Source organism: Desmodus rotundus, chromosome 12, assembly GCF_022682495.2.
Source record: "Desmodus rotundus isolate HL8 chromosome 12, HLdesRot8A.1, whole genome shotgun sequence".
Taxonomy (NCBI): domain Eukaryota; kingdom Metazoa; phylum Chordata; class Mammalia; order Chiroptera; family Phyllostomidae; genus Desmodus; species Desmodus rotundus.
Window position 1 is genome coordinate 60,105,707 of NC_071398.1, and position 22,110 is coordinate 60,127,816.

Sequence of the window (22,110 nt, forward strand, 5' to 3'; positions counted from 1 at the left end):
CACGTTGTAGGGCTACCTGATTTTGAACTTGGTGTAAATGGAATCACAAGATATGCTTTGTTTCTGGCTTCTTTGTTCAGCATTGTGTTCTGAGAGTAATCCACCTTGTTGTGTGTAGCCAGAAAGCTCATATTTCAATCTCGACTGGCTCTGACCCTTCTGCACTCCCTTTCCTGATCTGTGTAGTGGGAATGATAACAGTACCCCCTTTCCTATGGTGGTGGTTAGAATAAAATGAGTTAATATTTGGACAGCACTAAGAATGGGCATGGCACTAATAAAATGATAGTGGGGAATACCTTCTACCAATAACACGGGTTGTCACTCATTTCCCTTTTGAAAAGTTCTCTAAACATTGGCATTCGTCAGGGTGGTTGGCTGAATTGTTTAATTTCAAATTCATGTAGTACTTTTATATTTGCCATATTACTCTTAACCATTAAAAAAATTGCTATTAATACTTAGGAAAATAAAGTAAATCTCCTTAATTCAGGTGTTACCAAACAAGCTCTTTACTCATACCTCAAGTATTGGAAGCATTCTTTTTCATATCGGTGACATGCTAATTAATTCTGAAATCAGTGGAGCAGAGAGTTAAGTGGCTTTTCTTCTGCCAGAGCTCACTCTCTGTTCAAGCTTCTGCTCTTGGTGATTGGCTCTGTTCAAGGAAATGAATAAATGTAACCAATTTATAATTGAATAGCTCACCTATGGACCTATTTTGATAACTTGATGCTAGGGGATTATAAAAGTAAAATAATCCTGCAGGGTTTTAAAATTCTGTTCTTTTGCAAAATACTTATTTATGCCTAACAGACTTTTGTTGAAGTGTAATTCCAACACAAAATTATTACCTTTTGAAAGTATTTTAAAGCAAAGTGTGTAATAAATTATTTTTTATAGTTGCTGCTTTATTTATTTTTAAGGTATAAAACCTAAAGATTCTTTAACACCTGGAAGTCCTCACAATGAGACCCTCCACTTTTGAGGTTGGAGTACTGACTGAAGAGCCTTTCTCAACATTTTTCTTGGAGACTCAGAAGTTATATGAATGCCACTGGTCATTAAGTTACAATTTAGAGTACGATTTTTGTCATTTTAGAAGACAGTGATATATAAGATTTGATGCAAAAGACTATATTGAAAAGTTAACTAATTGTTAGCAAGAATGCAAGGAAATCTCACACTTGTAGTGGAAGGAATAATTGGTCAACTGTTTTGGAGAATAATACGGTAATATCTAGGAAAGGTGAATATGTACATTTTCTATGGTCTAGCAGTTATACTTCACTTTTTTGATTTTCAGAGAGAGAGATACCTCAACTTGTTGTTTCTCTTATTTATGCATTCATTGGTTGGTTCTTGTATGTCCCCTGACCAGGGATCTAACCTGCAACCTTGGCACATTGGGATGACACTCCAGTCAACTGAGCTACCCGGCCAGGGCTGTACTTTCAGATGTAATATATCTGGAGAAACATGTACATGAGATATATATATATATAAAGATGTTTATTTCAATGTCATTTACACTAGGATGAAATTGAGAAGAAATATCCTTCTTTAGGGGAATGAATACATAGCATCTAATATAATTGTATGATAGAAGTATATATAGAAAACTAAAATTAATAAATTTGATACATGTGTCAATATATCGTATTTTTCGGACCATAAGACACACCTAGGTTTTAGAGGAGGAAAATAGGGAAAAAATGTTTGAAGCAAAAAATGTGGTAAAATATTTAATAACATAAATAACCCCCCCCCCCAGTGAGCCAAGTAAGCTACATTTGGACTATAAGATGCACCCCAAATTCCTGATAGTGGTTTCCTTGGGGGTAGGGGAGGTAGAGGGTAGGGGAGAAGACCAGGAATTGGGAGGGGAATAAGGGAATTGCGATTTTATTTATAATATTTCCTTTATATTAAAAAATATCTGAAGTATATGCAGTAAGGTTTACATTTATAAAATCTAGACAAGTTGATATAATATTATGTTTGATATATTATTATCTGAACTTTCCCATTTTGTAAAATCTTTTAAATTAATAAATTGCATGGTTTAACTTTAGAATTGCAACTTTATGATACTATAAAATGTGTCTTAAAAGATAATTGTTTGAACGTTTTTTCCATTTTTAGTAAACCTCTAGATAATGCCAGTAAGCTCGCCCAGCTTGTTGAAAAAAAACTTGAAAACTACTACAAGATCGATGAAAAGAGCCTAATAAAGGTAAATATATAAAAGGCAAATAGTTATCTTGCCTAAAATCTAACTTATTTCTTTATAAACCAAGAAACTATTGTTTATTTTTTGGTATTGATTTGGAAATCATTGATATAGATAATAGTGGAAACCTTAATAGACAGTGTGTTTTAGTGGGGAAGATCCAGGTTTTGCAGGTACTGTATCCAAATCCTGACTCTTCTGCTTAATTCATAGAGATGTCAGTTTGGGCAAATTGTATAACTTCTCTATGCCTAAGTTTTCTTATCTATAAAATGAGGTTAATAGAGAATACCTATTTTATAAAGTAGTGAGAGGATTAAATGAGTTAATATATGCAAAGTTCTTAGAATAATGCTTGCCACCGAGGAAACATTTAATAAATGTAGTTACTCCTGTTATTACTAGCTCTGTGACCTTGGACAAAGTATTTACTCTGAGTTGTATTTTTATCTGTGAAAAGGATGATATAACATACCTTACTTGGTTGGTATGAAGATTAGGTGAGTTAATGTGTGTTTGGCATGTATAGTATTTTAATAAATGGCAGCTGTTACTATCTTATGAAGACAGTATAAAGTAATCAAAGACTAAGGTCATAACATGGGGAATACCAGCATTTAGGCTTGGGTTGGAAAGTGAAGAACCTGACAGAGGTGCTGCCAGAGGGCTGGGAAGCCATGTAATAGCAGCTAAGGAATGAAAGGAAGAAATTAGTTTGCTTAGAAGAGGAGGTAGACAAGGAAACCCCCAATTACAGTGCTGTGTAATAAGTGGAATGAGAGAAGAATATGTTGAATGTAATGGGAACATGGGCGGGGCCTTACTCCTCTTCTGACTGGAGTTCTGGAAGGCATCCTGGAGGAAGAGGCCCTTGAGCTTGAAGAATGAGTATAATGTGATAGAAGAGGGATTTTATTGCTTGGACAACAGATTTTGGGCAGAGGCACAGGTGAAAAGGCAAAATGCACAATCAAACACCTTGGCTAGAATGGAGGGTATAAGCTTAGATATGTTAGTTTAGACTAGTTTTTGCTTTGGAGGTCTAGTGAAAGCTGTTGTTGGTTGTAGCTATGAAGACAGTGGCTCAGTACACATAGCATAGTAAGTATTCAATAAGTGTTTATTGAATGAGGGAAGAGATACACGATCAGTACATAGTGAATATCCTTTAGTTTCTGATGATTTCAGTGAAAAAAGGCAAAATCCACAAAAATAAATAATATAATGTACCCTTTCCATTCTTCCTGCCTGGAAAATTACATTTTTTCAAATGATTGATACTTTTTTCCTTCGTGCATGGACCTGACAAAGTGTCACCTTCATTATCCGAGCCTTTCCTGACTTCAGGTCAAGTGATGCTTCCTCCCACATCCTCTCCTAACCCCAAGCCCTGATAGAGCCGTTCTTTCTCCTTTTTATATTCTGACGACTGATAACTTACATGTATGGAGGGTTTACGAAGTGCTAGGCTGTGCTGTTTCATGGTATTATTACATTTAATCTTTGCAATGATCTTATAAGCAGAGGTTCTTGTTATATTTTGTTTTACAAATGAGAATACTCAGATATTAACAAGTTGAGCAGTTTACCCAAAGCCATACAGCAAGAAAGTGGTCAAGGCCAGGCTCAATCCCAGATTTGGTTCCCTGGGGGTCATTCTCTTAACCATTTAAATGAGTGGATGGTTAATCAAAAATTTTAAAAGATCTGTCCTATGTCATGTATCTGCTGTATGTAAATAAATAGGGAATGTTGGTCTAATGAGTTGTAGGTACCTCTTACTGCTTTGAATAATAATCTAAAGAATTTATTACTTTTAAAAATGAAGTATGAAAGATAGTGATATTAACAATTATTTTTCCCAGCATTATTATTTACTATTTAATGATTAGTGCCATTTGTAAATTAATGAAAATAAGGCTGTTAATAAGATTTATTACCCTGTCAGGGTTTTGTAGTCTAGTTTTAAATAGCATGATGATTAAGAGCACAGTCTGAGGAGTGAATCTGACCAGGGTTTGAATCTCCATTCTGCCACTTACTAACTATGTGATTTGGGCAAGTTACTTTTAAGCTTTAATGCCCTTATTGTCAAATGGAGGTAAGAACCACCTGTCTTATAGGGTTGCCGTAGAATTAACTAATATGTGTATTTCTTGCTTAGCAATGTATAGCACAAAGAGCTCAAGAAAAAGCTACTTTTTATAATTTGTCAGTTTTAGTGTTTATGGGGCTGAATCCTAATAAAATAGATTTAATGCAAGCCAAATGTTACTTTTTTAAAAGGAATTTTCACACCCTTACTGAGCATATCCTCAATCTAATTATGAGAGCTTTTGGTTTTGTAGTCTTGGTTTTCCTCCCTCATTGATTAACTCAGCTTTTTCCATTTTAATGTGACAGAACTTAGGAAAGTCTGCTTTTGTTTTCTAAGATAACAGAAACGTGTCCACACAAACAAGTGGAAGTTCTTAAGGTAATTTTGTCTTGTTATTCCAGGGTAAAACTCATTCCCAGCTCATAATAATTGACCGTGGCTTTGATCCTGTGTCCACTGTCCTGCATGAACTGACCTTTCAAGCAATGGCATATGATCTCCTGCCGATTGAGAATGACACATACAAGCAAGTATAACTTGAAGAGCACATACAGGGCATACGCAGGCAGCATAAGATGAGAGCAGTTAATGGTTCTTGCAGGCACCAGAAATCTGAAGCCTCTGTAACATTTTTTCCCCCCCGAGGCTTTATTCTTCTGTTTCTCCTATAATCATAATCTATTAAAAACATCTTCACCTTGTCGTTAATGAGTAATTTGACTGCTTTGAGGGCTTTTTGGTGTATTTGCTTTCTTAACTATGTCTACAACAAAGCTACATGTAAGCAGGTGGAATTTGGACTTTACACTTAATGTTAAGAGTAAATACCAGGCCCATTACTCTGTTTGTTGAGGTGGAAACCATATTCAAACTGGTTAGGCTGTACCTATTCTGAATCACACACCCACAAGTATCTGTGTGTGTGTCTTGTCAGTGTAATGTATTTAAGAAAATTAGAAGATTACATAGGATGGCTATTGAGATAGGCACAGTTTTACCGGTTGGTACCTATTATTTACTTAACTCTGTTATAATAAGCATATTTACTTTAAAAGTAATGTCAAATAGAAAGCTAAATGAGAAATGAAATACCATTTCTATCAAGGAACTATTTTACTATATCTATCATTTATGAGTATGTATGCATGTGCATATATACATATTACATGTTACTTGTTACAATCTCTAAATCCAAATTGGTATTTTTCTGCTAAGATTTACTGCTTCACCTTAGAGAAAAAATGAAAATTAGTTTTCTGAAATTTTACACTTAATTTAGTAATTTTAATAGATTAAAAAGATACAAACGCTTGTGATAATTAAAATAATTAATATTTTTTCTTAAACCAAATATTCCTTAACTAACTTTGTGTTTTCTCTTGTATTTTTATTTGCTTGGCTTCTGAGTTTTTCTCAGTTATTGGAATTAATGTTAGATGACAGAGAAATCACATAGCTATTTTTCTAATATACAGTTAGCCTCAAGCAGTTTATTAAGAATTTTCTAAAGGGATTACTTTTTTTTTTAATTTTTTAAAAATTTAATTTACTTAGTTTTAGAAAGAGGGGAAGGGAGAGAGAAAGGAGAGAAACATCAATGTGTGGCTGCCCCCCACTGGGGACGTGGCCCACAACTCAGGCATGTGCCCTGACTGGGAATCAAACTGGGGACCCTCTGGTTCTCAGGCTTGTGCTCAATCTGCTGGGCCACACCAGCCAGGTAAAGGGATTATTATTATCACCTCTCTATCCTTTAGGTCTCTAATCCTGCATTGCTCAAGAAATTTACAAAAGAATTAAACTGATGGACACTAAAGGATTTGGTTTCAGCATATATACATAAATTTCAGATATTTCTAACCTAGTATATAAAATATTTGTCTTAGATTTTCTAGCAAGCAAAACAATGTTGAATTTTTTAGGAGTAAGATTATTTTTTTAAGCCATCAATACTTCCTTTTGTATGAATCAAAGAAGTCCAGCAATAAGACTAGAAGGAAGCACCGAACACTCTGTGGTTTGTGTTCTTTCAGAATTTTTAATGGAAATAGACTAAAAGCAGGAAATGCTAACTACCTAGAATCTAGTTTTCATCTTGGTGACCTCTTTGCTCATAAAATGGAATTGTCATCTTTTAGTATTGTGAGGCTTATGACAGTAATTTTTGTTTGTAAATCAAAGGTTAAAGATATTCTGTAAGTACAAAGAGGCATTTTAAATTACAAAAGGGCTTTTATCCTTAGGTGCAGCCTTGCTTGTAATTAAGCATACTCATTCTACCTTTGGGTATCTGTAATTAAGACCGTATAGGTAGCCCTGGCTTGTGTGGCTCAGTTGGTTGGGTGTCCTCCCACAAAGCAAAAGGTCATTGGTTCACTTCCCAACAGGCAAGGCCTGCCTGGGCACAGGCCTGGGTTGCAGGTTCAGTCCCCAGTCAGAGTGCACATGAGAGGCAACCAGTTGATGTTTCTCTCTCACATAGATGTTTGTCTTCCTCTCTCTCCCCCACTTCCCCTCTCTCTAAAAATAAATAAATAAAAATCTTTAGGGGAAAAAAAAGACCACATAGGTAGGTGGTTTTATAGGTAGGACCTGTTATATTTTGGGCTATGGAAAGAAATGATTGTATTCATACAGCTGAAATTGACGTTTATCGTCTACAGTCCAGAGCTGGGAAAGCTCAGTGCTATTCTTCCTAATCTTGGCCTAGGAAATTGACACTCCCCTAGCTCCCCAATGGAAGGAGGCTATCTGTGTAAGAACAAAAGGGAAAAATTGGGGGGAAGCAGTCAGGAAGCCCATTTTAAGTAATTTCAGGAACCCCTTGAATTGCTGCTCACTTCAGTAGAACTTGTGAAAGTTTTTTAAGGCTACATCAGTTTTTCTCTCATTTCCTTTCCCATTATTTTTTAAATTTGAGTTTATTAGAGTGACATTGATTAATAAAATTATATAGATTTCAGATCCTTCCCCATTCTTAAAAAGAGATGTTGTTACAGAGTTAGAGAAGAATATACAAACAAATGATATATGTTTGTGAATTTTGTACCAGCTCTGAAATATTTTCAGTCCTTTTTTTTTAAAACACTTTTTAAAAAAGATTTTATTTATTTCTTTTTAGAGAGGGGAAGGGAGGGAGAACGGAAACATGTGTGCCCTGACTGGGAATCAAACTGTCTTCAGCCTTTAATAGGCTACATTGGCAGGGACATTTCTATTCTTCCCTTAATGGATGTTTGATAGTTATTGGTACATCAAAATCATGTTTAAGCAATTAGAACACAAATTGGTAGTGTAGTCAGTCTTGTTCTTAAAAGTAGAATGTTGAGTTTTTGTTTCATAAATACCATTTTGCTGACCTAAAACTCTAAAATAATGACAGCTAAATCTAACATTTGAAAGTAAACATGTTTTGGTAGGCATAGCACTTCAAGTTTTCTTTAAAGATTTTGTTTATGTATTTTTAGAAAGAGGGAAAGGGAGGAGAGAGAGGGAGGAAAACATCTATCAGTTGCCTCTTAAATGCCCCCAAATTGGGACCTGGCTCACAGCCCAGCCATGTGCCCTGACCTGGAATCAAACCAACGACCCTTTGCTTTGTGGGACAAGACTGAGCCCACTAAGCCACACCAGTCAGGGCAGCACTTTGATTTTTAATGTAAGGATTGCAGTATGCCTTGGTTTTTGAGTGGTATTTACTCATTACCCCCTAAAATAGTGGATATGTACTCTTCTGTTCTTGGGCTGTGTCTTAAAATTATTGTTTGTAAAAATGTTTCTTCCACTTTTTGGGTTTAAAAATAATCTAAAAGTTATATACTTCTGTCTACTTGTAGATATAAAACAGATGGGAAAGAAAAGGAGGCAGTCCTTGAGGAGGAAGATGACCTCTGGGTCAGGATTCGACATCGGCATATTGCGGTTGTATTAGAGTATGTGAACCTATTTTAATTTTTATTCCATATATTTTTGAACACTATGTGAAAGTACATTTTGTAATCTTAAAGTATGTCTGTAAAACATTACACCTTTGAAATTTAAAGAATTCTCCCAATTCAACAGGGAAATTCCCAAGCTTATGAAGGAAATTTCATCAACAAAGAAAGCAACAGAAGGAAAGGTAAGAGTATGTCTTATTTAACTTAAAAAGAAATAATAATGATGGAGGTGAATTCTAAAGCTTGTTTAAAATTTTTGTTTTATCTAGTGAACTTTTTTGGGGTGATTTCTAATGTACACAAAAGGAGAGAAAATGAACTCCCATGTACCCATTACCTAACCTCAACATTTTGCCTCTCTTGCTTCGTTAAAGTTTATTTTTAAAAGGCCCTTTAGCTACTTTTATCAATGCATTGTTGCTAGGTTTTTTATGTTCAGATATAATTTACCTAAGTGAAGTGCACAGATCTTAAGTATATACTGAATAACTTTGGAGTCACAAACTAAATCAAGATATTGAACATTTCTATCATTCTAGAAGGTTCACAATGACATAATCTGTAAATAAAGAAAATTTAGCCTGATACTTTTCAATCTTTATTTTTAAACTCTCTTTGTTAGTAGTTAATACCGCCTGTCTCTATAATGTAGAATAGAACTGGTGATAGAGGATATTATTCTTTCATTCCTAACCTTAGGGGAAATATGCTTGATACTTTTATCATTGAGTGTTATGCTAGTTCTGGTTATTTAGATACATCATTTTTCAGATTAAAGAAGTTCCCTTCTATTCTTAATTTGCCAACAGATTTTTTAAATCAGGAATGGGTGTTGGATTTCATCAAATGCTTTCTCAGCATGTATTCAGGTTCTTTTTTCTCCTTTATTCTGTTAGTGTGATTAATTATACAACAAATCCTCCTTGGGTTTGATAAATCAGGAAAGTCTTGTCCATTATTTCCTCACATCTAGATTTTGTCATTTTCTCTCTCTCCTTTCCTCCTGGGACTCCACTTGCTTGTGTTTTAGCTTATTTGACTCTATTCTATATCCCTTACATTCTTCTGTTCCTTTTTTCCTCTCTGCTTTAACTGAATTTTTTATCGGGGCTGCTTTTGGGTCTCCTGTTTCTTTCTCTGTTGTGTCCAGTCTGCTGTTAAACCTATTCAATGTATTGAATTGAGTTAAAATTGAGAAATTGAGTTATAAAATTCTCTTTATAGGATACGATTCTGTGAGTTTTGACAAATGCATACTACCATGTAATTACAGTCGAGATATGGAACAGTCCTATTCTCCCCCACACCCCCTGTTTCCTGGTGCCTCTTTATGGGCAACTTCCCTCCCTCACTCTACTCTGATCACTTGGCAACTGCTGATTTATGTTCCGTCCCTATAGTTTTGCCTTTTCCAGAATGTCGTCTAAATGAAATAAGACAGTATGGCTTTTTTCCTTTCACAAAGTGCACTTGATATTCATCCACGTTGCACGTAACAATAGTTTCATCACTTTTTATCGCCGAGTAGTACTCCACCGTGTGGATGTACCACACTTCATCTGCTCACAAGTTGCAGAACATCAAGTTTTGTGTTTTCAGTTTGTCGGCAATTATGAATAAAGTCCCTATAAACATTCAGGCTTGTATGGACAGATGTTTCCATTCACTGGGATAAATAATTGAGTGGGATTTCTGGGTCATCTGGTAAATGTATGTCTAACTTTCTAAGAAACTTTCAAACTGTTTTCCAAAGAAAGTGGCTCTACCATTTTGTAGTCCCACCATCACTGTATGACAGTCATTCATTATGTTTTTAATTTCAAATGAGGAACTACTATAAAGGACACATGGACAAAATCAAGGGGGAGGGTGGAGGTGGAGGAGGGAGGTGGATTTAGCTGGGGTGGGGTGGAGGGATGGGGAGAAAAGGCATACAACTGTAATTGAATAACAATAAAAATTTTTTAAAAATTTCAAATGATGCATTTAGTTCTAGGGTAGTCATTGAATTTATAAAAATAAATTCTACCTTTTCATCCATTTAGTTCATCTTTTCCTCTTTTTTTTTTTTTTTTTTTTAAACACAAATATGTTATTTTGAAGTCCTTGTCTGCTAACTCCAACATCTGGATCATCTTGGATCTACTTTTATTGACTATTTTACCACTTGAGTATTGATCACTTTTTCCTGTGTGACATGTATAGTAATATTTTATTGTAAGTTAGACATATGGACGATACATTGTAGAGGATCTAGATGGTATTCTTTTTACAGAGTATCGAGTTCTGTTCTGGCAGGCAGTTAACTTGCTGATGATTAATCTTGATTCTGTCAGGACTTCATGCAGGCTTTCTTACGGTGAGTGAATTTCAGCCTCACACGTATTCTGAAGATGTAGTTCTAGGACTGAATGTCTGGGTTTTTACCTAGGAGTCTACTTTGTGTGGAATCAGAGAGTGCCAGTATTCTCTTAGCACTGAGATCCCTCTGAAGTCGCTGTCCAGCATTTAGCCACCCAGCAGTTGTTCTCCGCTAGACCTTTAAGAGTCAGGCCCTGGACATATGCAGCTTAGTCTTTGTTTGGCCAGGGACCCAAAGGCAATCCCTCTAGACATCTTTGAGTTCGGTTATGACTGGCTCTTTTCTCTCTAGCACCCTTTCCCCAAAATTCTACCTTACGAGCTCCAAACTCAAATCTTTTTTCCTCTGTCCAGAGAGACTTGCTACTTGAACTCTACTTCCTTTCATTTTGTTCTGGAAATGTCCTAGGGAAAAGCCAAGTTTAGTGTAGAATCACTATCTGGGCTTTCCTTTGCTCAGTTATCTTAGCTGTGAGCTGTTTTTTAATTCATTACCTGAAAGATGTTTTCTTACTTTTTCTGTCCAATTTTATTTTTGTCTATGGAGGGAGAGTAATTTTTGATATCAGCACTTTATTATGGTTGGAACTGGAAATTTCTTAAATGTTTTCTTTAAAAAATTGTCAGATATTTAGTAAATTGACGATTATTTAAAACTACAGGACTTTAAAGTTGTTATATAGAATAAACCATAAGTTTGCTTTTAAAATGTTTGACTTTTTTCCTAGACATCACTTAGTGCTCTTGCCCAACTCATGAAAAAGATGCCGCATTTCCGCAAACAGATTACCAAGGTAAGCGGTGGTGTACGTGAGGTGCCATGTTTATCAGGCCATCTAGTTCTGTAGTCAGGTGCAGCAGTGCGTGCCATGCCATACTTGGTGTTAGCTGTCCTGTAAAACCTCATGCTAGTTTTGAGAAGTATCCCAAATAACTAAGCTTTCCAGTAGTGTTCTCTCTATACAATCTAGCTTTATCCATATCCAACTGAAACATTTTTATGTCGTTGTCTCGAATATCCATACAGAGAGTGTCTAGTGTCTATCAGCTTCATTAGAAAATACAGGCTCTGGCCCGGTGGCTCAGTTGATTAGAGTGTCGTCGATACGCCAAGGTTGCAGGTTCGATTCCTAGTTAGGGCACACACAAGAAGCAACCAATGAGTGCATAGTAAGTGCAACAACAAATCAATGTTCCTTCCTCTCTCCCTTCCTCTCTCTAAAATCAGTGGGTTTTTTTTAATAAAAGAAGATTCTGCATTGAATCAACTGGTGATTATTCTACTTGATTCTTTAAATTAATAGTTATATTTAGTAGATTTAAGAGTAGTTAAACTGTGTGGTCAGATAAACTATTAATTTGCTGTTCTAATTATTCTTACGAGTTATTATCCAAATAATCTTTACATACTTTTATCATCTTGCACCCTAATTAATAACCAATAATATAAATTCAAAAGTTCTCTGCTAGACTTTAAGGACTTCACTATGCTTTTCACCTTACTTTTCACTACCCGGAAACCCAATACAAATTCACTGCTTTCATTTTATTTTATGCTGTCTGTGGATTGTCCCTGTTGATCATGTTAATTCTTACTTTTTGCTTTTGGGGGGCTGTTTCCCTTGCTTTACATGATACCTCCTTTTCCACCCAAGCTCATACTTTTCTTCAGGCCAGTCTCAAAAGTGTAATATTATCAGTTGCACAAAAAGAAATTAAAATGCTTTAAATCAGCAAAGTTCAACTTTTTTACATGTAAACTAATTACTAAAATTCTGCAGCACACCAAAAAGTATATTACATTTTTTGCTGATCTAATCAAAAGCATAGATGCAATTTTGATTCATTTGCAGTGGATGGCTGTTGTTGTGTTTGGCTGTTGTCATTTTTTTATTTGACAATCTAAGGGAAAAGAGGTCAGTTCCCTTGACTAAATAGTTAGGTATTACATTTTTTCTTTTTGTAATCACCATGACTTATTGAGGTCTTATTAACAGCAGAAGCTATAAAATCTATAGAAAGGCTAGAAATCAGAAGCTGTAAAAGAGATGCTATGTCATTTTTTTAAGTTTTTTTTAAAAATTGAATTTATCGGGGTGAAATTGGTTAATAAAATTATATAGGTTCAGGTGTACAATTCTGGAATACATCATCTGTATATTATACCGTGTATCCACCACCCAAGGTATTGCTTATTTAAAAAATTCTGTGGCACACCAGCTGCTTTAAATGATTGATTTCTTTTGTTTTTCAGCAAGTTGTCCATCTTAACTTAGCAGAAGATTGTATGAAAAAATTCAGGCCTAATATAGAAAAGCTCTGCAAAACTGAACAGGTACGTATAGTCAGAAATACCTATGTTCATAATAGATTTCATGGGTGAACTTTCTAAAGTAAAACCTAACTTTGCTCAGTACTGTGTGTCCTGAATCTCAGAACCGCTCTTAGAAGGGGAATCACTGGGCTATATTTAATACATCATTCCCCACCAGTATTAACAAGTAGCTATACAGTCTCACAGTAAGCAAGTCCCTCCTAATCTGTGATGATGCATTTTTGGTTGAATGCAGTGATTTGCACGTTTGGCACATCATTTTGGTAGCACCGTTGGCAGGCCTTTCTCAGGGGTGCAGCATTGAACGTAGCATCCTGCAGCGCACTGCACAGGCACATACAACTTGTCTAAGAGGCTCCTCTGTAATGCGAGACTTCTAGGTCAGCACTGTCTAATAGAAATAGAATGCAAGCCACATGTAATTTTAAATATTCTAGGGGTCACATTAAGAAGGTAAAAAAGAAACAAGTGCAGTTAATTTTAATAATATATTTGACTTGACCCAATCAGTATATCCAAAATATTATCATTTCTACATGTAATCAATATAAAAAACTTATTAGTGAAATATTTTACATTCTTTTTCTCATACCAAGCCTTTAGAGTCTGGTGTGGCACATCTTAAGTCAGACGAGCCACATTTCAGGTGTGCAATAGCCACCTGTGGTCATGGCTGCCCTGTTCACATAGGTTTTATAGTGATGGTTTTCTTTTTCTCTGAATTATTTTTTGACTTTTTACATTTTCTACAATCAATAGTTTACAAGTGATGCCCACATGTTCCTGTGAAATGCCATTAATATTCCATCACAATTTCGCAAGATTTTATAAGTAGATGTTTTAGCTGAAAATGAATTCAGGTTATAGACACTGACTGTGTCATTTTCAATAAGGACCTGGCACTTGGAACGGATGCAGAAGGACAGAAGGTGAAAGATTACATGCGAGTGCTACTTCCAGTTCTCCTCAACAAAAGCCACGACAATTATGATAAAATACGGGCAATCCTGCTCTATATCTTCAGTAATAATGGTAATGGAGACTTTGTTATTCTCATGCCTGTATTAGAGTCCCCAGCCCAAAGCTCATGTTACATTAAGTGGTTTACTGAAGATCATAAGAGAGTATTAGAAAATTCCAAGGTAGTAGCTGAAGTTGGTTAAAATAAATAAAAGGAAAAATGAAATTGGGAGAAGGCTGAAGGGTATATCATTTAAGTGTTTGCTTTTTATTTAAAAAGCATTATTCATAGGCACTACCTAAAACCTGGAAATGATTATGGTAGCAACTTTATGGCTCATATTTTTACTCATCTCAGGAACTACGGAAGAAAATTTGGACAGGTTGATCCAGAATGTCAGGATAGAAAATGAGAGTGACATGATTCGTAACTGGAGTTACCTTGGTGTTCCCATTGTCCCCCCGGTAAGAAAGCTCACATTCTGCATGTACTTGTGTGTGTGCCTGTGTGGCTGATGGCATTAAGTGTTTTCTTATGTGGGAATCCATGGGGACAGTTGTCTTAATTCCACTATACAGATTTGGTAAGTAAAACATTAAAATTTTGTTTTCCATGTAGGAGTAATTTGGACAAATACATCTTTATAGTAAATTTATATTTTATGGCTTCTGTTGTAATTTTCTATTTATGCTTTTCTCTTTATGATTCACTTATAGCAAATTTTGAAAGAACTCTATTTAGAATCTCACTCTTTCCCATCAAGTTTTATAGCACTTTCGAGTAAACATATTTTCTGATACTGTTATAAATTTTATCATTAAAACAAAAATACTGCGAGGTTATGTGTCCACACCTAATCAGATTATTTGAGTAAATATCTTTGTTAGAAAACTTAATAAAAATATCACTAAATAAATTATCAGTTTTTAATTTTTTCCTCTAACTGTATTAGTCTTCACAAGGCAAACCATTGCGAAAGGATCGGTCTGCAGAAGAAACTTTTCAGCTCTCTCGATGGACACCTTATATCAAAGATGTTTTGGAGGTAAAATTCATTAAATTTTACTTCTACCCTGAGTGCCCATCTGTAGAGTCTTCTTAACTGTTTGTAAGTTTATCTGTCAGTCCGAGTGTATCTACAGGTAGGGCAGGAATTTTCTGCATTCCTGGGAGGCTTCACAAAAGAAGGCTGTATCCGGGGTCACAGGAGGAGGGAAAATTCTTGAAGACAAACACACACCACTGACTGCCTCCAAATAAATAAATAAATAAAAATAAGCACACACGGTTTTAAGGGGAAAAACTGCTGTTGTTTTAAATAACTATATGTAGCACAGATACAAATAATTTTTTTGAATGAAAGTTCAAAACAATAATATTTGTTATATGACCACTATTAGAAAGTGTTAGACTCCAATATTAGTGATTAAAATGTAAACCTATTGTTTGCCATTATATCCAACAGATGGTTTGTGCTATTAGAATTGTTTGCTTTTAGGAAATATTCAGATATGGGAAATTAGAAAATAAATTAATAAAAATTTATTATGAACTTGGTCAAATCATGACATTGATTCTTGTCATAATTATATGGTTCCATTTATTTCAAATTTCCTTTGACTTAAACTGCAGTTTCTACTTTCCTGGGATTTATTTGGGTACAATTTATTACTATGATTTTTCTGTTTTGGTTGGCTAATTTTATGTCATTCACACATACTTAATTGTAGATGAAAAGTTTAAAGAATTGAGACTTTATTTTCCATACCATAAGATTTTTTTTCCCTTATAACAAAGATATAGAACTAACTAGTTTTGTTTGGGTTTTTTTTTTTTTTTTGGCTTGTATTTTTAAAATAAGAACTGACTTTCTCAAACCCTTTAACAAAGATTTGCATGTCAAACTCAAAAAATCCACTTTTGGCTGAGTTGCAATCTAAGACCTTCAGGATTTCTCCTGAACTGTGGTTTCTTCACTTCCTGTAATCTTATTGAAATATTCTTAGACTGCTGAGCTCCTTGCAGCCATTCATTAATACCATTTGTACAACCACACTGTAAAGCAGTGCTCCCCAACCTCTTTTGATCAGGCTCACTTAACTATAAAAATATGAACATGAGCCTATAGCATGACTATTTATTTATAAAGTATATATTACTGTACTAATAAAACAATCTATGCATATCCAGTATATCCATATTCATAAGTATATTTATAAAATCTAACCCTAAAATTTTCCTCAGTCCTTTGGGTGGTCTTGTGTGCCCCTGGGCCAGCGTGCACCTCCTGTTGCAGAGCCGCTGCTCTGAACGGCAAGACCTGGGCTCCTGGCAGCCTGAGAGGAGCATCAGGAGTAGGGCAGTAGTTAGAAATACCTATCACTCACAGCACAAAGGTCCCGATGGGATGCCTGGAATCCTCACACTAATGTGGGGACCTTCCCAAAAAAGAAATGCAGGCATTGCCCAAGTACTGGTTTAAAAAGTGAGTGAGTGACTGTGTTAATTTTTGAAGCAAGTAAGATTTGTGAGGTTCAAAGAAGGGGCTAACCTTATTTTATTAAATATTCACATATCCTTATGTTCCTTAATTGAAATACAAATTTTGAGATTTATGCAAAACAAATAAGTAAATAAAAATGTCTTGGAATTTACATTTTCTTGATAGTGTGAATAACTCTTTTCTGCCCTAGGATGCCATTGATAATAGATTAGATTCAAAGGAATGGCCATATTGTTCCCAGTGTCCAGCAGTATGGAATGGCTCAGGAGCTGTAAGGTAAAGCCTGTAAATCAAAGGCAGTGAGTAACGTTTTCGGTATGATTTTGCAGACTGATAATTGAAATGGTACACAGGTATTCTTTGTAATGGCAACTCTGCTTGAAGCATATCAAAAACTTGCAAGGTACTTTGTCTTTAACTACAACCCATTATAAACAAGTCCAGGTAAGCAATGTGAAAATGTCCAGCAAGAAATCTCTTGCATGAAGCTTCACGAACCACTTTTGTTCGAACAGTCACAGCACCTTCTCCATACACTGCACAAATCCTTTTTTGCATTTCAGTTGTGTTTTTATCTTTCTTGAAATAAAGCATAATATGCTGAAAATGTTGCATATTTTCTTCCATCTTCAATATTAAAATGGCTACACAAAAATTTACCAATTTTGGTTTTTTTTAATCCATGCTGATGTGACTGACAGCTGTCAAAATTGTTAAGTTAAAGACAACTAAGCACTACTAGAGGCATCTTATGGAAAAAAACAAACTTTTTGGCTAACCCAATATTTTGTGTGTGTGTGTGTGTGTGTGTGTGTGTGTGTATGTGCTGAGAAGACTTAAGATCTACCCTCTTAGTGAATTTCAAGTATACAATTTTTTAAAACATTTTATTTATTTATTTTAGAGAGGGGAAGGGAGGAAGAAAGAGAGGGAGAGAAACATCAATGTGTAGTTGCCTCTCGCTCACCCCCTGCTGGGGACCTGCCCCGCAACCCAGGCATGTGCACTGACTGGGAATCGAACCGGCGACCCTTTGGTTCACAGTCTGCGCTCAATCACACCAGCCAGGGTGCAATACAGTTTTGTTAACTGTAGTTACCATGCTGTACATTAGATCTCTCGAACATTCTTCTTGCATAACTGAAACTTTGTGCCCTTTGACCAACATCACCTCATTTCCCCCTCTCTTCAACCACTGGAGAGAGGAAGAGAAACATTGATGTGGGAGAAAAACATCAGTTGGTTGCCTCTCCTCTGTACCCTGACCACAGACAGAACCGGCAGCCTTTCAGTTTACAGGACGATGCTCTAACCAATTGAGCCACACTGACCAGGGCCACACCACATTTTCTTTATCCATTTGTCCATCCACGGACATTTAGGTTATTTTCATATCTTGGCTATTATGAATAATGCTGCAGTGAGCATGGGAGTGCAGAAGTGCCTTCAATATCTCCTACAGTCATACTCTGCCGAGTCCCAGCAGGGGACATGCCAGCACCACATCAGCTCGAAATTATTACCTGCAACATCCCCCGCTCCCTTGCCATATCTTTAAAAGCCTATTTTTTCAGTGTTACTTCCTGCATTTGTTTAACTTCAAGAAGTGATAGATTTTCCAGGTATATTATTCTTCATGTACAATAGGTAAGAGATGGTATTAGCTCTATTTTATAGGTAAAGATGCTGAGCTATATTATGAGTGATTTGTCCAAACTCCCAGATCAAAATTAAACTTGAAGTGAGTTGTCCTAATTCTTGCTGCCCAGTCCTTTCATAATTATTTCCTTAAAATCAGTGTAACAGTGCCAGCTTTGAGTTTGCTTGAGTTAGGCTGTTTGAAAAGTCTATAAACAGTAAGGCTTTGGAAGGTTTTGTAATATGTTTATGATTTTTTATTTTTTAAGTGCTCGCCAGAAACCCAGAGCTAATTATTTAGAAGACCGAAAAAATGGGTCAAAGCTGATTGTTTTTGTGATCGGAGGAATTACATACTCTGAAATGCGTTGTGCTTATGAAGTTTCTCAAGCACATAAATCCTGTGAAGTTATTATTGGTAAGACTTGTTCTTTCTATTTGTTTAAACAAACTCTCAGTGCAAACCCCCCCTCCCCACAAAACCCTAAAACTTGTATTTTACATTTAGAACTAAACTGTTGAAAACAAAACAACTTGTTTTAATCATAGTGTGGTTTATCTGCTATCCTGGAGTTTTTCCTGGTTGATTGTTCAATAATTAAAAAAAAAAATCCTGTGTTTGAGAGAATGAGTTTCAAAATATTACATTCTCTAAATATTATTAAATATGTCCTTCAAAATGTTATGTTCCATACTTTTCTTGCTATCATTATTAAATACTTTTGAGACATTTCTACAGAAATATTTTGAATTATGTTGTAAATGTGCACCTGACGTTGTCAAGGCCTATATGTGGCATTTAGTTTTTAGAATTTCAGTCAAAGTCACTGATTCGTAAGCTCTCCTGACTCAAGCTTCAGTCCTCAGCACTGCCTAATGGCTTTCTGTGATGGAACAGTGACTGTCGTGAGGGTGGAGTAGCCTTCAATTTTGCTTTTCAGTGTATCAGTACATAGTGCAATGTAGACACAGCACCAGGAGGGGGCAGTGTCTCTGAAGGTTTACTGAGCATGCTCAGTGAAGAGGAAGATTGAAATACTGCAGTGTAGGCAGATTTCAGTGTCTTATAGGAATTTTATTAAATTGCCCCGAGCTACTAAACTTCGAGTATTACAAGGACAGGACAATACAGTTAGCCAAGGAAAATCAACTTAACTGCTGGCCTCTGAAAATTTATCTTTTTCCTTACCAGGTTCTACGCATATTTTAACACCCAAAAAGCTGTTGGATGACATAAAGATGCTGAGTAAATCCAAGGATAAAATCTCCATTATTAAGGATGAATAGTATTTGGGGGGAGTGACTGTTCTTATTAATACTTTCAACTAAACTAGATCAGGACAGTGCTACTATTATGCAATTTAAACAGTGTAAATATTTTATAGAATAGTAACGTTTCAAATATATTTCCTAAAGGACTGCTTCTGATTACATGTAACTGGATTTGCCACTTTTAATAATTTAAGTATTGTTGATACTTTGCGGATGATAAGAACTATTAAAATGCTTTTAAAAGGAAATTTTTTCACCTTTGGAACAAAATATAAGAGTTGTAGGTAATTGTTCACAGCCACCTGTGTACATACTAATTACTTATTACTTATCTGTTTTATGCTGAAATACAGTATTTGGAAGAAGAATGATTTTAAATGAGGAGGTTATAAAATTAAAAACTGTAAATGTGTATGTATGATAGAATTTTTCTATAAGTGCACTTTTTCCCAACTGAAATTGATAATTTCTTTTATGTGTAAAATAATTCAGTCATAAAATTAGAATGATTTCACAGTATATACTATCTTGCTAGATACTTCTAAAGAACACAATTTTATATAACTTTGAATTCATATATGTTTAAATTGGAAAACCAAAAATAATCGTGAACATTCTAAGAGAAAATAAATACATAGTTATAAAAATTATCTTTGGTTTTTGGGGGGTTTATATAGGGGAAGTTGGGAAGTTTGAAACTTCTAAGCTGGGAAGCTGGAAAGAAGAAAAAGAATGCACCATAATCTTCCCACCAAGATAACCCATTGACTTTAAAAAAAATAACATGTGTAACGTTGGGTAATACCATCATATACCGCTTGACAACTGGGGTACATTCTGAGAAACGTGTCATTAGGAAAGTTTGTCCTTGTGCAGACATCATCAATCACACTTGCACCTGGATAGTACTGCCCGCTGCACACCAGGGCTGCATGGGACAGCCTGCTGCTCCCAGGCTGCAAGCCTGTGCAGCACCTTTACTGTACAAAACAACACGAGATTCAGTCAAGCACAAGAGCAAGTGATCCAATTGAGAAACACAGTAAACACGGGATGTGTGAGGCTGCTGCTCTAAGTAGCAAGAGTACACTCTAAAACTACAGCCCTGGCCAGGTAGCTCAATTGGTTAGAGCATCATCCCAGTACGCCAAGGCTGCAGATTTGATCTCCAGTCAGGGCACATACAGAAAGCAAGCAGTGAATGCATAAAGGAGCAATAGCAATAAATTAATGTTGCTCCCTCTCTTTAAAAAATCAATTAAAAAAATTTAACAAAATATAGTAAATACATAAACAACAGTTATTATCAAGTATTATGTACTGTACATATTTATAGGTGCTGTACTTTTATACAAGTGGCAGCACCACAAACGAGCCGTGTGCTGCGCTGTGACACAGTGGCTGTGATGTCCTAGGCGATGGCAGTTTATCAGGTCCAGTATAATCTCATGGGAGCACTGTCATTTGTGCAGCTCGTTGTTGACCAAAACATCATTATGCGGCTCGTGACTGTGTAAGGATATGTCTGCACATATTACACAAACAAAATGTGTGTGAACACATGTGAAGTACGTGTTACACAAAGGGAACATCTTTATTTTAAATCTGCCCTTTTATCTGGCCTCATAGTGTTCTGTCATATGATGGGCCATAATGTTTTTTTAATCCTTACCTGAGGACATTTTTTTCATTGCTTTTAGAGAGAGAAGGAGAGAAACATTGATGTGAGTTGCCTTCTGGTACGCATCCCACTGGGATTCAAACCCGCAACCTGGATGTGTGCCCTGACCAGGAATCGAACCTGCTTCCTTTTGGTCTATGGGATGATGCTCTAAACAACTGAGCCACACCAGCCAAGGCTGGAACATAATTTTATTTGTTACTTGTCTTAAGAGTTTTGCCCTTACAAATAATGCGTTGTTGGGGTACATACTTTGCAAATTTCCACAAATATGTCTATAATACAAATTTCTAGCAGTGACATAGCTGGTCATAGTATTTCCAATACTGATAAATGTACCATTTTTTATTTTCATGTAGATAAATCCATCACTTTTCCTTTGTGGATTTTGAATTTTATATTGTACGTTAGACTTGCCTTTTGCACCCAAGGTTATCAAGTCACCCATTGTTTCTTGTAGAACATTTTGATACATTTATTTTATTTTTTACAGGTAACTCATCCATCTGGAATTGGTTTTAGTGTGAGAATATATGCTAGATAGTGTCTCTTAGCACTCAGCACTATGTCCCATGCCTCTCCATCCCATGCCACAGGGGATGAAAGGCTAACAACGAAGTTTTGCAGACTCAAAGGTAAGTAGGGTTCTGAACAGATTAGATTCCACCAGTGACTTGCACTTGGTCAAGGTCTGGAAGGCGAGAGGCCGAGGCCGTGCACCCTGGCTGTGCCAGTGGACAGGAGCTGTTTGTAGCGACCAGACTCTGTGCTATAATGTCCATCACCTGCTGCATGGTTATGAGGCAGTGTGGCAGCACTATCTTCCTGTTCCCTGGATCACAGGTGATGAAACCACCTTAAGTCTGAAAGCGTAGTGACCTGAGTTTCTGTCCCTACAGCTTTTTTCCATGATTTTTGAGGACCTAATTTTCTGTGTGAAATCCCTTGCTGCTTAAAATATCTGGAAAAATTTCTATTTCCACAGTGAACCCTGACTGACACAGTATTTAACAGGGATCCAGCTTTATTTCTTTCTGGGCAGCCAGATAGCACACCAGATTTTACTGGGTATCCTCTCTTTCCCCAGCTA

At 35.9% G+C, this 22,110-nt stretch overlaps 1 protein-coding gene across 2 annotated transcripts in view; it reads left to right on the top strand.

Moving 5' to 3' along the window:
- Positions 1–19,989, top strand: part of STXBP3 (syntaxin binding protein 3) — a 35,676-nt gene extending 15,687 nt beyond the window's left edge. For both annotated transcript variants that reach the window (XM_024570342.3, XM_024570343.4), the window contains exons 8-19: positions 2,146–2,236; positions 4,733–4,857; positions 8,168–8,263; positions 8,394–8,451; positions 11,359–11,424; positions 12,885–12,965; positions 13,859–13,997; positions 14,284–14,390; positions 14,879–14,971; positions 16,620–16,705; positions 18,337–18,485; positions 19,260–19,989. In XM_024570342.3, coding sequence (XP_024426110.1) covers positions 2,146–2,236; positions 4,733–4,857; positions 8,168–8,263; positions 8,394–8,451; positions 11,359–11,424; positions 12,885–12,965; positions 13,859–13,997; positions 14,284–14,390; positions 14,879–14,971; positions 16,620–16,705; positions 18,337–18,485; positions 19,260–19,354 — 1,186 coding nt within the window. In that variant the 3' untranslated portion in view covers positions 19,355–19,989. The remainder of the gene's footprint in view (positions 1–2,145; positions 2,237–4,732; positions 4,858–8,167; positions 8,264–8,393; positions 8,452–11,358; positions 11,425–12,884; positions 12,966–13,858; positions 13,998–14,283; positions 14,391–14,878; positions 14,972–16,619; positions 16,706–18,336; positions 18,486–19,259) is intronic.
- Positions 19,990–22,110: the final 2,121 nt, after the last annotated feature.